This window comes from Platichthys flesus, chromosome 2 (assembly GCF_949316205.1).
Source record: "Platichthys flesus chromosome 2, fPlaFle2.1, whole genome shotgun sequence".
NCBI classification, from domain to species: Eukaryota; Metazoa; Chordata; class Actinopteri; order Pleuronectiformes; family Pleuronectidae; genus Platichthys; species Platichthys flesus.
Genome location: NC_084946.1, coordinates 1,902,733 through 1,919,208, shown reverse-complemented (window position 1 = coordinate 1,919,208; position 16,476 = coordinate 1,902,733). Strand labels below are relative to the sequence as shown.

General features: G+C 41.8%; 1 protein-coding gene across 1 annotated transcript; it reads left to right on the top strand.

The window, feature by feature from the left end:
• The first annotated feature begins 2,691 nt into the window (after positions 1-2,691).
• Positions 2,692-3,338, top strand: LOC133974835 (receptor-type tyrosine-protein phosphatase gamma-like). Its single transcript, XM_062412613.1, has 2 exons — positions 2,692-2,805; positions 3,099-3,338. The coding sequence occupies exons 1-2, from the start codon at positions 2,692-2,694 to the stop codon at positions 3,246-3,248; spliced, it is 264 nt and encodes an 87-aa protein (XP_062268597.1). The 3' UTR covers positions 3,249-3,338.
• Positions 3,339-16,476: the final 13,138 nt, after the last annotated feature.

Sequence of the window (16,476 nt, the reverse complement as noted above, 5' to 3'; positions counted from 1 at the left end):
TTATTTCCCCTGTGACCCAGTTCATGTGGGGGTTGTGTTTAGAGAGCCATGGAAAACCCAAAATGAGAGGGTGTGATGGAGAGTCAAAAAGAAAAAAGCTCAAAACTTCAGAATGTTCCCCGGAAATAATCATCTGAATTGGATCAGTCCGGTGCGTTATTTTACATAATAAACGTCCATCTAGGGCGTGAGCCTCCAATTGCTTTGGCAGAGGAATTAATTTTAAATTTAATTTCTTCGCTAACCTCCAGTCCATAAAATTCTCATCAGCCCCAGAGTCAACCAAGAAAGGATAACTGACAGTCTGAGAAGGTGTGATGAGCTTGGCTTGCATGACAGGTCGAACAGAAGACACAGTAGTGTGACTCACCAGTGTATATCTTGCCGTTCCCTGGTCCTTCACTGGACAGTTTGAGAGGTAGTGACCCTTCTGCCCACAATAAATGCATCTACCCTCACGGAGTCGACGCTGACGCTCCTCTGGACTGAGCTTTGTGCGTCCCAGCTGCATTGGCTCCTCCGCTCCAGCATAAGGCGCTGTTGTGCCGGCCATGGGTGTGAACCGCGCCGGAGCTTGCCAGGACTGCTGAGCGGAAGTCGACTGCCCCCTCTGGACAGGAGCAGAATACTCCGGTCTGGATCTCCCACGGTCCTGGAGACGTCTATCGATCTTGACCACCAAAGCAATGAGCGCGTCCACATCTTCTGGCAACTCACAGTTGATGAGTTGATCTTTAATGGGCTCTGCTAACCCATATAAGAACGCATCGAACAAGGACTCCTGATTCCACCCGCTATCGGCTGCCAATGTGCGGAATTCAATGGCGTAATCCGAGACACGCCGATTGCCCTGGCGAAATCCCATCAGTGCTCTCGCCGCCTCTCGACCGGGATTAGTGGAGTTGAAGATCTTGCTTAGAGTTTCTGTAAACAGCTGAACCGAGGAGCAGATGTGTGAGTTTCTTGACCATTCAGCTGTCGCCCATCTCTCTGCTCTGCCAGAGAGGTACGAAATCACGTACGCCACCTTGGAACGTTCCGTCTGGAAAGCTGGCGCATTCAACTCGAAATGAAGCCCACACTGAACCAGAAATGACCGACAGTCGCCAGAGTCCCCGGAAAATCTTTCGGGACGTGAGAGACGTGGCGGGACAGCAGGCGGGGAAGCAGCGGGAAGTGGAGCTGGAGCTGGGACCGGAGCTGGAACAGCACTCGGAGTGATGAAGGTGTCCAGACGATCCATGAGCCTTTGGACCTGAGTAGTCAAGAAACTTACCTGGCCGTGAATGCTCTCCTGGCGCTCCGACATCCCCTGCATCTCGAGGTGAACTGCATTAAATTGTTCCTCCGTCTGCTGCAGTAATGGTGCCGGCAGGACAGTGCGCCCGGAACCGGAGTCGGCTGAATCCATCTTATTGGCCAGTTCGTACTGTAACGGATGCAGACAGGTGTGTGGATCCAATCGCACGACTCGGAGACACAAGAAGTTGCAATTAACCAGCTTTACTGTAGAATATTGGTACACGTCACGGCAGTCCAAACACGGGTACAATAATTCCACAGGAGACAGGCAGCGGCAGAGTTCGTAATCGTTCCAGTCCAAGGTCGGTACACGGGAGGGCAGTCGATCACAGGGCAGGGTATCCGGCAGGGAAAAGGCAGAGACGTAAACCGTTAAGCAGGCAGGGATCGGTAACAGGAAGGCTATCAGGAGGAATTGCTGGAACGCTAGGAACATTGAGAAACAAAGACGAACTGGCAACGCCACACAGGAACGCACAGACTAAATACACCGGGTGATGAGGACCAGGTGCAAACAATCAGGGAGGAGCTGACAATCACCCAGGTGGAACACACACGAGGGAGGGAGTGAGGAGTCTGAAACGAGAGGAGAGGTGAGTAAACAATAACAACAACACATAACAAGAATAAGTTATAAATCTCCAGCCAACTTAACTTAATAAACTGGGCTGGCCATAACAATTACTGCTCTGTAATTGGCATTATTACAAATACTTGATGCTCTACAAGCTGAGAAGCCACAGTCAGGCCCACAACCTGATCAGTGAAGGGTGGTGGGGCAAACGTTGTTTACACTGCAATGACAGAGAATGTCCATGAGAAAAGCTACTTGATTACCCTCAGCTCTCTATGAACATAACCCAGTGAGATCATTGGACAACTGAGTGCCGGACACCCAGAATATTGAGAGAACTTTATTTTTAAGCATGTGCTAAAAACAACAATATACAAGGAAGGAATTATGATAACATGAAGCTCCAGAAATGGAATTCACATACTTGAATTTTAATAGTTACAGATATAATAAGCACTATATTAATATTCACAAAAAGAAAACCAATAAGACCAAGAAGAAGTGTGGTGAAATTCAATTTCAGAATGAGGAGCCAGAAAACACTTCTGTAGCTAACAAAAGTATAATGATGATGTGAACCAGAGGGAGTGAAAAAGCAGTTACAAAACATTGAATGATTCCATGAATGGACCCAAAACAGTAGTTTTGTATATTATTGTAAGTTTCCATTTTCATTTTTTGACACTCAGACACAACCTGGAACCAAATCCTCAGGTGTATGTGCAGAGAAAATAGATTAAAATAGATTAAATCACAACGACTTTTCCCTCTTGTTTGTGTGTGTGGTTGTCAGGTTGGAAGCGGTGTCAGCTGGCATGTTGTGTGCACTCACCACCCTGTCTCAGCAGCTGGAGAGTGAGGGCGCCGTCGATATCTACCAGGTGGCCAAGATGATCAACCTCATGAGGCCAGGACTCTTCACAGACATTGTGAGTCTGACAACACTGTAACTTTCCTTCTGTACCATCCCTGCAGGCGTCTTCTTCAAGAGTTTAAGTAAATCATATATTTTCAGGTTCAGACCAAGTTCAGACCACTACAAACAGGACAAGGCGTCATGGCTGACGCCTACTGAGGCCATGTGTTCAAATAACACATGGCCTCAGTATAACTATAATCTAGCTACAGTGTCACTTCAGGACTTGGCTCAAAGAAGAAGAAGAAAAGCATTGGGGGCATATATTGTTCTCATCTTTTTGCTCTGTCTCTTATTGGTCCACAGGACCAGTACCAGTACCTATACAAAGCTCTGCTCAGCCTCATCAGCACCACAGAGAACAGTTTGGGTCCTCTGGCCAGGGACGTTAAAGGGGCCATGGTGTCCATGTCAGACCAGTCAAACCAGGCAGAGAGCATGGAGTCATTGGTGTGAGGGAGGTCCCTCGGAGGCCTGGAACTGAGTGTGTCCTGTGTGTCCCAACACCCTGTGAGGTCCCTGAACCTACAAAGCTGGCACTTAACTTTGTAAAACGTTTTAAAACTTTTTTACACTGATAAAAAGTTTTTGATATTTATTTTTTTCGCCATTTTATGTCTTAATGTTCTCCTACTGAAGGGTTTGCACCTGCATGTTGAGTTTCACAGCGGCGTTGGTAGGCAACGAGAAAAGTCTTTTCTTGTTTGCACTATATAATGTCAGTGTTACTGCCTATACTAAAGCTGACTCACTTGGCTTTTCCTCACTTAAGCTCTGATTTTTTCTTTTTCTTTTGACATTCCATGACATTTGCCCTTATTCAAACAACTGCTTCTGTGAAGGACATTGTTCTGCCTGCCACCTACCAGTTCATTTAAAGCAGCGGATGGAGGAAGTTACACACTCTCAGCCTCAGTAACAAAATGCTGGTCATCCCAGTATAACCTCGTTCCCCCTGCTCATCTCTAATATCATATTACCACTCATTAATCACAAGAGCCAAGATCTGGGAGGCTTGTAAGCTGAAAGTAATTTTCCTCTCATTTTTATTTTGTTGCCACTCTCTCCTGTTAGCAAGTCACATTCATGTTAGAGTACCTGACGTGGTAAAACAACTGCTACTGTGAACTTTCATTATTTCTTTGTATAATTCCTAATATGCTTTTTAATATATGGGAATACTGTATGTATACATATATAAATATATCCTCATAATAACTTTGTGATTTTGTACATGTTCTTTGTGGCCTCCTGCCGCAGGCCGGTTGATTTACATTACATCCGATAATTTACCACTCCAGTGCTCACAGCTGACTCACAGCAATCTGGGAGCAGACCCTCTCAGTCCTCTACGTTCTTGTATGCTGCCACATCATTTGTCCTCACACACACTAATACACACATACAGATGCCACAATTAGAGATTTTTTATTCAAAACATCTGATGAGCTACAACAGACGAGGCAACCTCTTGCCATTTTGGCATCATTTTGAAAATAATGTTGGGAACGTTTTTTTTGTTCTGGTCATTGAATCATTTTGACAATGAAGTCAGAGATGAAAAACACTTAACATATATGTGGAGCCATCATTTACCCACATGCAACTGTATGTGTGTGTGTGTCATTGTATAGGGTTGAGCAAGTATGATCTCCCGGGGGACAGCAGACTCAACAACAAACTCTATGCAACAAATAGCTTATGTTCTAGAAATGAAACAGGGTTTAAAACAGTTTTTGGCTTCTCAGTGTTAATCTAGATTTGACACTTCACGATCAGTTTTTTTTAAACATATTAATTTTAATTGTGCTCACGTTGTCTGAAACATGAAAGAGCTGGAAAAAAACATTTTATTTAGCTTTAAAGAGATTTTGAGTTCACAACATGATATGTACTACATCTTTGACAACCAGAATCTGACAAGAAATATTTCCCAATAGGATTTCCCTTGAGTACTAATTTGGAGACCGGGAGCTGATGCTTTTATAATAACCATACTGTATGTTTGTCATGCTTTATTTCTGATGACTCATTTCAAAATGATCAATTATCCTTCAGTTTGCCAACTATAGGCTCGGGTAAGACGAGCTGCAGTATTTTTTTTGCAGTTTAGTTTTTTCATTATATAGTTGCCTGATCTCAAAATGTTAAGGCCTATGCTGCTTGTATCAGCTCCAACACAGTGCTCTACGATATGGTGAATGAGAGCTGTGTCTAACATGAGAATACAGTTACTGTTGCATGGAGTAGCATCACTAATGCCCAAAATATGCTGAAACAAAAAAGTTCTCTTTGCTTTCAACATCGTTTTATTTCCTTGTAATAATATGAGAAGAACCTGAAAATGCATTTGATAAAAAAATTAATCATTACACAACACTACCCCTCTGTCAAACTGGAAGGATATTTTTCTATATTTTTGTTTCTGTCTACAAATTATATCAGAAGGTGTTAGCCTTTCACTCACTTCTTTCAGATCAGCCTGTCTGAGAAGGAAGAGAACCCACCCCCTACCCCTGCTTCTGGTTGGCTAATCTACCCATTGCCTTTGTTGGTTGGGTTGGTCAAATTTGGGATGAAGGTTGATGATTGGTTAGGATTAGGGCACAGATATTATAGTAATGGCGCAGCCTCACATATACAGGTCGAAATTGAAACCACCCTGCGATTTGCCTAACACAAGTTGTTTTATTTTGCCTCCTAGCTTGCACAGATTGGAAGTGAACAGAATGCAAAGATTTGCCCCAAATACATTCTTGTATGTGTGACCAGGACCTGAGCACCTTAGAAGCGGGGTAGGATCAAGTCTTCTACCTTTGGTGTGAATGAAGCACTCTGAGCCCACTGGTTTCTACTGAGGACATTAACGTCTAAAAAGTAGTTGTATTTGTAAATAGTAATTTCCTAAAACAACTCAAACAGGTTTATGACGATAAAACAGAATAACACCCATCTTAACCTCTATCCTTTAAATCCATGGCTAAAACCAGATGTGATCAAACTGCAGCTGTTAAGACACCTGAAGAGATCAAATACAATATGCTGCAAACTGAAAATCAAGCAATCTCTATATGTAACTGTACGAGCAGAAACTGCACGGTCCAATTGCGTTTGGTCAAAGACAGAACAGGTCCAAGAGCCATGCTCGCTGTCAGGGGTTACTACTCGTCGTGCCCTCCCAAGGCCTTGTGTACATATTCACCATTCTTCATTCACTTTTCTCCGGAGATGTATTTTTGTGGCCTACAAGCAAAAAGCAGAATTTCAGATGTTTCCTGCTTCAGCTGCAGTATGCTCTCTCACACACATATACATAATTGCTTACTTATTTTTTTTTTTCTTGAGGATGTTCTAACTCTGAACAAACACTTCACATAGACTTATTTTTTTTACATTAACATTGAAGTTCTTTAATTTACTGGTGCCATTATCATTTGGGACATTGAGAAGAATCAATGGATAATCTGAGTAGGAAGAGCATTAAAGACATATACTATTTCTCTTTATCTTGCAGTATTATCTCCCCAATGGGGAACACAGTAGAAACTCTCCAACTTTGAGGGGGAAATCTACAGAGCATCTTTGTTTCCCGACATTGTTTCATTTTTTATGAATTATACATTTCCAAGTGCCTGGTCACACCAGAAAGAGGCAAAGCTAAACTCATATGTACATATTAAAAGATACATAAAAGTGAACTAAACTAGCATTCAATATAAGATGTTAGCTAGCCACTGATGCTGGTTTGCTTCCAGTTTCTAATATTCAGGTAAAATTGCCAATTCTATCCATACCTGCAGACTATGCTGCATCTCTCTACAAAGCATGAGGAAAATTCATATTGGGTGAAGCTATCAAATTGATTAATTTAATAGCATTTTTATCTCTCCGGATCTCCCAATTATCAGTGTTTACTGTTTACTGGAGTGTCATGGTGTGGATTCATATATAGAATGTACTGGTGAGTGAAATAAAGTGTAAAATGTGCTGGTGTGACCAGGCCCTTCAGACTGTCACTGCCATCCTTCTGTCCCTGCTTTCATGCAATTCTTGCTCATTCTGAATGAAAAATGTTTTGTGTTGCCTTTGAAGTGCACACGCAGCTGTACTGTCAATGAAAATGTACATATATATTTAGTTGCCTCTGTAACACAGAACTTCTCCTGAAACTGTGTATTTATGAACTGTGTCAGAGGAGTGTTTGAAATGGTATCATACACATTTCCATTATTTCCTTTTGACTGATTTTGTAACATAAACATTACATTTCTTTTACTGTTTGAGTTTTGTGCCACAGAACTCTCACGATGGTTCCAAACGGACCCATCTGATCTATTATAACACACTTTTAAAATCTATTCTCTTTCATGTGAACTCACTTATGGCATTGCTGTCCTTGCTGTATCCTGTGGAAGCCAGGTGTCTTTGTATCCACATCATCAGATTCAAGTTTCCAGCTTCACGCCCTCCATTAATGTCCAGGCAGTGATTGTGATATTAAGATGTTATCCACCTTTCTTTTGATTTCTTCTGGTTTTCATCCTTTGGAAGCTACGAGTCTGCTGTCAGCTCTCTTGTATGTTTCTTGATAATGTCCTCCTTATTGACCCATTTTGGAAAGGTGGATGTTCCTTCCTCTTTCTAATCATGAACTAAGAAAGAAAAAAAGACAGATTTCTTTTTCCCTTTTTGTTTTATTGAAAGCTATATCAAAGCATTCTATTATAGTGTTATTTAATATGTAAATGGTATTGCTATACATAAAATAAAATATGGGTTTTGATGTAATTTTCTGAAATAGTTTGTGCAATATGTTTGTTGAGACTATGATGTCTCTTGTGAAGCAACTTTCCCAATAACCTGCGTGTTCTCATCGAAATCAAATATACTAACACTCTTTCAGTGTCAACTATGAAATTCCGCCATTGTATCTGAAAATTTTCAAATATAAGTTTTATTGAAAAACATCCATCTACAGACAAATTTCAGAAACGTTGTATTTCTGTCTGTATGTGGAGCGCATATCTTGCAAACTCACCCTAACTTAACGGCCTTGCACATGGCATGTGGATTGTAAATAATAATAATGACAAAATCTTGGACAAGGATTGTGCGTAACAGAAAAGAAGAAGGAAGGAAAGGGAAAAAACAGCAACAAACGCTGTCAAACAAACAAAAAGTGATGAGGAAGTAGATGAAAAGCTTGATAAATGCAAAACAATTGAGGTATTTAAGATCATTCTCAAGTTTAAATGAGAACATAAGATCTCATCTGTTAACCAGGTTGCATTAACAAATGGTTTAAAGAAAGCAGGTGGGGATATAAAATGGGGAAAGTGTTGAGGGATGGTTGCTGGAAAGATGAAAGAATGCTGAGCAGAAAATGAGCAGCTTAACCTGCAAACAATTTGTCAGAAAGAAATTGTAGAAGGTAAACAATAGGTGTGAGAAGCATGGGTGATATCAGCAATACCCATTGGAGAAGATTTGGAGGGCACATCATAGAATGTTGACAGGAAGAACCGTTAAAGGAATGAGAATGTTGCAGGCATAAATGCAGGCAAACGGCTAGACAGTCAGTCAGTGTTACTGGAGTTTAAAGATGATGTTCTTCTGGCAAAAAGTCATGATGGGTTATGTGAGCTTAAAGGGGACATATTATGAAAATTCCACTTTTGTAGTGCTTCTACACATTATTTTGGGTATCTGGCATGTCTACCGTCCCAAAAACTCTGGAAAAAAATCACTCCCGCGATTTGTTGTGGTTCCTCTATTTCAGAAACTATGTGCTAAAGTGCGTCCAATGGAATTTCCCCCGAAATAGAGTCATAGTCGAAAAATGCCCATTTAGTACATTCCCCCATAGCTCTATGCACTCCCCCACTACCACTCGACCCACCCCTAGATGGACCCTCCCACTTTATAGAAGCTCGGTCCACCGGTATCCGCCATTTCATTCTTGCAAGCCTTGGAAACACTTGGATTAGCTAACTAGCAGCATGAATCGGTGGTCGGCTGCAAACATGTCTTCATGTGACTCCAGCTTCAGAAGACACAAGATTGAGATGGATTGAGTTCATATATGATGGCAACGTTCCTGCCACCACTTTGAATCGGACTGTTTTATCAACCTGGGCCAATATAACGCTGGATTCTCTAAAAGGTTGTTATTGAAAGAGGGGTCGGTGCCATCTTTCCATGGCAATACTGAAGACGAGGGAAATGTAAGTATTTTTTTTTTTTATAATTCTGGTATTTGCTTCTTTTAGACATTTTGTGTGGAGGCTAGTGCCGTTAGCATGTTGTGCCGTGTGTGTGAGGGGGTGGGGGGCTAGTATGTAGTGGTGGGGGATAGGTAGAGACTTTACAGGAGTTTTCATTAATCAAGGATGGCTGGCGAGTCCACGGTGAACGGTGATCACATGGCAGGTTCGTGAGTGTTGTGCTCTCCACGCCCCCCCCCCCCCCCTCCGCTCGAGGGGCCGTAGCACCTACTACGAGCCCCTTAGCAGCTACTACGAACCCCGGTAGTAGCTGCTATGAGCTCTGGTTGTAGCTGCTGGAGCTTGAAGTTAGCTACGGATGCTTGTAGCAGCTGCTAAGAGCTCCGGTTGTAGCTGCTGGAGCTTGAAGTTAGCTACGGATGCTTGAAGCAGCTGCTACGAGCTCCGGTTGTAGCTGCTGGAGCTTGAAGTTAGTTAACATTGCTGCTTTTGGTGTTCAGGCAAGCACATCTGTTCACGGTGATAGGCTAAAACACGTAGCATGCCAGACGGACCCCCCAAAGATGCGCACACATGGAACGCAGCTTTCTATGACAACACTGCGACCTCACTACAAAAGTACAGGTTGGTTTACCCTCAGTTACTTCGTCATGTCATTGATTGTGTCTCCCTGTTAAAGTTGTAACAGCATCTCATTTGTTGTGACTCCATGGATATTGTGTCTGTTTTATCATAGGCACACAGAAAACTGTGCTGCACTGATGTCGGTGTTGGGACCTCAGCTGTAAGAGACCTCGCTTGGAGGAGGGAGAGGACAAGATGTGACGTGAGTGACTCAATATTTAATCTAAACATTTCAATAATCACAGATTACCATCCTACACTTTTTTAGCTGTTGCAGCCTTTTGGTGAAATCTTTGTCGTTCTAATAGAATGGAATCTTCCAACCCTGTTCATAAGACACCCACATATATTGTCTATGAAAACTGCCTCCTGGAGCTGTTTGAGGTGTGTCCTGTGTGTCGGCTGGGGACAGATGTAATATATAAGAAGGGCGAGTGCACAGCAAAGCCGGTGAAAGCAGATGCAATCTTCCATGATTCTTACAGGCTCTATTTAAAAGCCAAACAATGTACAAACAGTATGTGAAACATAAATAACATATCAATTAACTGCTGTCTTTAAATGGTCTTCACGATTTAAAGACCATTTATTTATCGTCTTCACGATAAATAGAATAATATAATTATAAAAAGAAAATAATAAATACAAAAAAGTGCAAAATGTCCAACTTTTTCCCCAATTTGTATTACAGATTACATGGATAACCTGTTGGACCTCATCTTTCACAAGGTTTTTCAGGACCCGGCCCCATATGTGAATGAGGTGCTGAAGATCTCAAAACCTGAGGATCTCTCTGCCTAGTATGAGAAACCTGACAAGCAGGAAGTTATAGCCAGCTATGTGTCGAGTTTCAATCAAGGGCAGGTCTGAACCCTGTATAACTTCCCTGAGCATCAGGGAACACTCTGCGTATCTGGAGCACCGAGCAGGAGGGCAGGACCACCCTGATTCTCCGGCCCAGAGGGCCTCAACACCAGCTCACAAAGCTCCTGTACGCCAAATACCTGTAACGGCTGAGCAAAGTTCACATTGTATTTAGAGAATAAAAGGTGACACACAAATATAAAGTGTTCCTTTGTTTACAGTATAGCTACTGATGGCACAAATTATATTTTTGTAATGAATGTATTCATTATACTTGGTATTTTTTGTATTTATTACCTCTGTCCCAGCCAGTACATTTAATAACTATGATTAAAAAGCTGTAAAAAGCTAAATGACTGATATCTCATGCATAAAAAAAAAAAAACTTACTGCTCTATTCATAAAGGCATAAAGGCCCATAATCTGCCCTATAGATGTTGAATGCATTCTGTAGTGAGAACACATTCAAAATTAATGGAGGTAAAAACGTTATGTCCTACACCTCCATGAGAGGGGGGAGGGGTGAGAAGGGGGAGGGATGAGAGGGGTGAAAGGGGGTGGGGTAAGATGGGGGCGGGGTGAGAGGGGGGCGGGGCCCTCAAAACGGGTCGATCTGAGGAGGGCTGTTTTAGACAGAGTAAAAAGGTGCTGTTTTAAATTATCCTTGTGGTATTTTTACCAAAAAATGTTATAGACATTTCATTAAGACCCCAAGGAACCATATCAACTGTGGTGAAATGGGCATAATATGTCCCCTTTAAAAAAAAAAATATCCAGATTTTACTGGATATCTTGATATCCAGTAAAATCATATAGTGTGCAATAGCAGGGGGGCCAGCATTTTTTCACAAAGACATTTTGAAAGTTCATGAGAGTAAAAGGTCAAACCACTGAAACATTACTTAACTAATTAGATTCATCAGTCATTAAACACCATGGCCTTGCATTCTCAGCAGAAAGGACTGTCTTTTATGCATTTCTTTTCATCTCATTTTGCAAGAAGCCCTGCTTGTTTCCACGGATTCTAATGAAAAACCACAACAAATCCTCAAGCCAAAGTCAAATTGCAGTGCTATGAGATCCATTATTCACAACAAATATGCTGCTCTGTGCACCAATGGAGGAGAGGAGGCAGAGAAACATGCTGGCAGAACACGTTCAGGCTGCACTAAACATAACAGATTACAAAAAAAAGACCAGTTTATGTTGGATTTAATGAATGTTACAAGCTGATGGGTATTGAATGATGTTAAATGTTAAAATCTGTAAGGTAACATTGTCTCAATTGTGATGAAATCTATTGAACTACCTTTTCGTTTTCTATAACAAAGATGAGATGCTGGCAAGGTGGTTAAAAAAACAATAAATGTAACTGAATCAGGATACAATGTTGTTAAATAGAGTTTGAAAAAGAAAACGTCAATAAAATCACTCTGAAAACGGGAAATACTCCCAGTGTCCATCTTTGAATGGCATCACAGTACGTCTCTCACCCTCTGCCCCTGAAACATTTTCCCTGTGATGCTGCACAGCCGCAGTGACACCATGAAAGCACGGCCAACAGTGCCAGCCTGATCCAAAGTAGCGCATGCACTGTAACACTGCAGCTGTAAGAGCAACGACAAGGAGCTTGGACTCACTTCAAATATAATACTGCTGAGAGAACTGAGAAACCTGGAGAACCCCACCTGACTTCACAAACAAACTGCAAACCTTCATAAACCACTGCCTATGACGCATCCTTGGAGTCTTCTGGCCAAACACAATTAACAACATCAACCTATGGGAATACAGAAAAGCACTAGATATACAGCTGTTAAGGAGAAAATGGAGCTGGATTGGACACACACTACAAAAAACACAACAGCAATAACAAAACAGGAACTGACATGGAACCCACAAGGCCAACCGGGTAGAGGACGACCCAAAAAACAGCTGGAGAAGGAGCACAGAGCAGGAACTCAAGAAGAAGGGGCTGATGTGGAAACAGCTGGAGAGAATGGCTCAAGACAGACGAGGGTGGAAACTATTCATCAATGGCCTATGTTCCGAAAGAAATAAAAAGGCCACATAGAATAGAAAGAAAAAGGGAGTGGAGTATTGTAGGGAGAGAAGCCCTGCGGCTACACAATAACTGGGAAGAAAACCACGAATCAGAAGACTGAGGAAACTTCACGGCGCATCACATAAAAAAGGTAAAATGTTAAGTAAAGTGAATGTAAGGGACTAACATACATGCATACACAGCTTAATTGCTGTTTGTTTGACTTGATGATCTGAAATGGTCTGAGTACAATTAAAAGGGTTATCTCTTTGCAACATCTTAATTCACATGCACAGCTGATAACAGTATGTTAAGCCGCAGTTCCTGCAGCTGTCTGGTACTTCGCATCATTTGTGTGCAAAAATAAATAAAAAATGGGGGGGGGGGGGGGGGGATTTACCACAGTGTAATACAACACCACCGGGTGGACAAATCAACGAAATAAAATATATTTTGGAGTCAGACCTGAATATTAAAATGGAAGGATCATTGCAGGGCTGTTGTACAAGGTTCTGGCCTCTGGATATTCAGGGTTTGTGATATCAAACAGAAAGTTAAGGTCATAGCAATGGTTTACTCATATTGCAAGAGTTGAATTGCATTGGATTTGATGTTGTTGCATCATTCCAGACTTAATTTTCTTATCCTCTTTCATGTCTGGATGTATTGCTTAAATTAATAACATCATTCAAGACACCCTGCAAAGCCGCATTCTCAGTCATACAACCTGTCACCTAAAGGCCAATTTCCATTGGATGTTCTAAGCCATAAAATATTTTCTAAGAAATCTTATTTGAAAGCAGTTTGCTGAAATTTTACTGATGATGTCATTTTTTATTCTTGACAAAAGATATTGTGAACTAAAAGTAGGATGGCTTTAGATTAGACTGACATGTATTGTGTCTGTATTGGTAGTCCCTGGACTGAAATGCATATGGTTTGTCAGACAATCCTCCAAGGCTCAGCGTAAGATAGTCAAAAAATGCTGTGGTAAGTCTTTCAAACCAACGACAGATGCTGTTTTGTCTACAGTGGGTTTTGGATAGTAAAGAGCTGACAGATGTTGGCATTTCCAAGTTTTTAAGCTGTTAAATATGCTGCAGCTTAGCAGCTAATGAGCTACCTAGCCAGCAAACTGATAGTAGATGTGCCCTTTACCTGGTGGATCCTTGTTTGGCAGCTTATTCATTTGTCAGACGCAGCACTGGGCATCTCCAGGCTTAAAGATAAGACACTTAAGCTTTGCAACTTAACGTTTGTTGTGGCTGAACAAGTCCTCCAAAAAATTGACAGAACATGGACTCTATGATTGCCTTCAAGAGAGGCCCATACACTTTTTTAGGGTAATAAAGATATTTAAGAAAATAAAAAAATAAAAATAAAAGACACACGGCTTGGCAGAGCTCCTCACTCCTCTGCTGTCTAATCGTTTCTTTCTAGGCTTGTTCCTCCCAGTCAGCTGGTCCCTTGTGTGTCGCTCAACAGGTGCAGGTCATTTTATCTTACTGTGGTCAGTACACAATGACAGGAAGTCCAATTGAACCCAAGAAAAAACTAATTTAACCTAAAAACAACACAACCTTTTGAAAACACTGAATATCAGTGCTTCCACTGTGTGACAAATAAAGTATAGGGGTTGGACTCTTGAGAGAACTACCATGAAGTATCTCTCTCAGGACATGTTCTCTTTTCCTTGTATTCTTAAACCTACCACCTGCTGCCTCAGCTTTAAAAAGTCAATCTTCCCCTTTTCTACCCCACTCCATTTTTGTACTCAATATATTTTTCTTTTTATATATCTGGGATCTGAGGTTTAAGATCATCTCATCACAGGGATAGATGGAACAGCGGTTTACCACTCGCAGACTCTATTTTTCCAAATGTCATTTGTTAAGACGCCAATTTAATATCAAAACTATCCATGTGATGTGTTGGTGGGTCATGTAGACATGTCATAGGCATGGGTAGACAAGTGTGGATAACACATCCGCTGATGCAAACGCACACACACATATATGCATACATGCTGACAAACACAAACAAACACAAAGAGAGAGGGACATAAATACAGAACCAAAAGCATGGAAACTTTGTTCTTCTAACAACAAAGTTGCGAGATGCAGCTTGAGTCACACCGGCTGATATGTGAAAAGTAGTCATGAGTGGAGCTTCAAAGCCAAATAATTCAAATGGTGTTTTGTTTCTCAGCATCTCCCAGATGCTCATGTTTTTCTGGGTTGATATCAAAGACTTCCCTTTATTCTGCCACTTGAAAGGAAACGACAAAATCGAGAAGAAAGACAAATAGAAAAAAAAATCAATAAAGTTACTTCATTATGGTTTTCCACTCTGAAAAAAAGTTGCACTGTTCTTACACTTTGAAAAGTGTCTGATTAATTGGCCATGGCTAGTTTACATACATAGTGAATTACTGACAGTCATTTGAAAACAATATATTTTATATCACTGATGAACTAGGGTGAATTCAGACTTCCACTCTCAAATCTAAGAAATGTAAGGAAACCTGCCAATGCTCTGCTTCCATAAAGAAGACAGAGTAGTGTACAAAGTAGTGAGACTAAGGAAGTAACACAATTTTACTCTGAAGAACTTGTCCCTCTGATTCTATTGCTATTTATGAATAGCAATAGAATGCAACCATTTGGAGTAAGGTATACAAGGTATTGTATAGAGGAATAAAAAGAGAATGGTTCTACATGTGGTGTCCATAGACAATTGCCGTCTCCAATGTTTCTTATCTAGTTTTGTGTTCTGCTATTGCCCTTGTCACTACTGGTAACATGAGGCGATACCTGCAGCCCAATCAGGTTGCACAGGAAGGCACATCCATGCAGGCGGTCACAACAAGTTTGGTTTGAAGAGCACAGAGGAGATACCAGGTATGTTACGCAAGGAGAGCTGGACAGGGCCGTAGAAAGGGCATCAACCCAGAAGCAGGACTGGTATCTGCTCTTTTGTGTAAAGAGGAACAGGATGAGCACTTCCTGAACTCCACAAAATGTCCTCCAGCAGGCTACAGATATGCATGTTTCTGATCAAACTGTCAGAAACAGGCTCCATGCTTGTTGGATGAGGACCTGATGTCCTCTAGTGGGATCTGTGCTCGCAGCCCAGCATCGTGCAGCTCTATTACCATTCTCCAGAGAACACCCGAATTGGCAGGTCCGCCACCGGCACCCAGTTCTCTTCACAAAGGAGATCAGGTTCTCACTGAGCACATGTGACATGTGTGAAAGACTCTGCAGACAATGTGGTGAACGTTATGCCATGGTATCCTGACTGCTGTTAAGTATGGGGGACTAAATCCTCACGATGGTGCAGTGGGCCCTGGGCTCCTCATAATGCTTAATGCAAGTTTAGTCAGGAAGACCTAACCTGCATATTAATCATCTGATTGTGGGGCTTCCTAATGTCCAATCAGGTCTGCCGCGGTCTTTTCAGCCAATCATTCAGCACCTGTCAAACTTAAAAAGTCCCTTCTTCTCTCATCCGCAGTCAACTGTCTTTCAGTGAGGTGCATAGCCCCTTCTCCACCCCAATTTCATCCTGTCTCCAGCAGAATATTCAGCACTTCTTCCGGATCTCGTCCTCAACTGATTGTATGCATAATCTCACATCGTGTTGGCAGCGATCATGGACCTTGATGATGGATCCCAATAGTGTCAGCGAATCATGACGAGGGATCATGGATTCAACGGCAGCCGATCATGGTGGGAGCTGATTGCGGACTAAAAAAATCTGACAATATACCTATTACGCCTGGCATCCATTGCACTTCTCTCCGTCCTGGAGGAGGGATCCCTTGCATGTGGCTCTTCATGAGGTTTCTATGTTTTTCCTTTCAAGAAGGTTTTTGTCAACTTTCCTTACTCTTGTTGAGGGTTAAGGGCAGAGGAAGTCCAATAGG

What these genes read in the sequence shown, in the direction of transcription:
- LOC133974835 (XM_062412613.1), top strand. Translation starts at nt 2,692, where the DNA reads ATGTTGTGTGCACTCACCACCCTGTCTCAGCAGCTGGAGAGTGAGGGC. An exon ending in CAGGACTCTTCACAGACATT is followed by an intron (nt 2,806 to 3,098) that starts GTGAGTCTGACA and finishes ATTGGTCCACAG; the next exon opens with GACCAGTACCAGTACCTATA.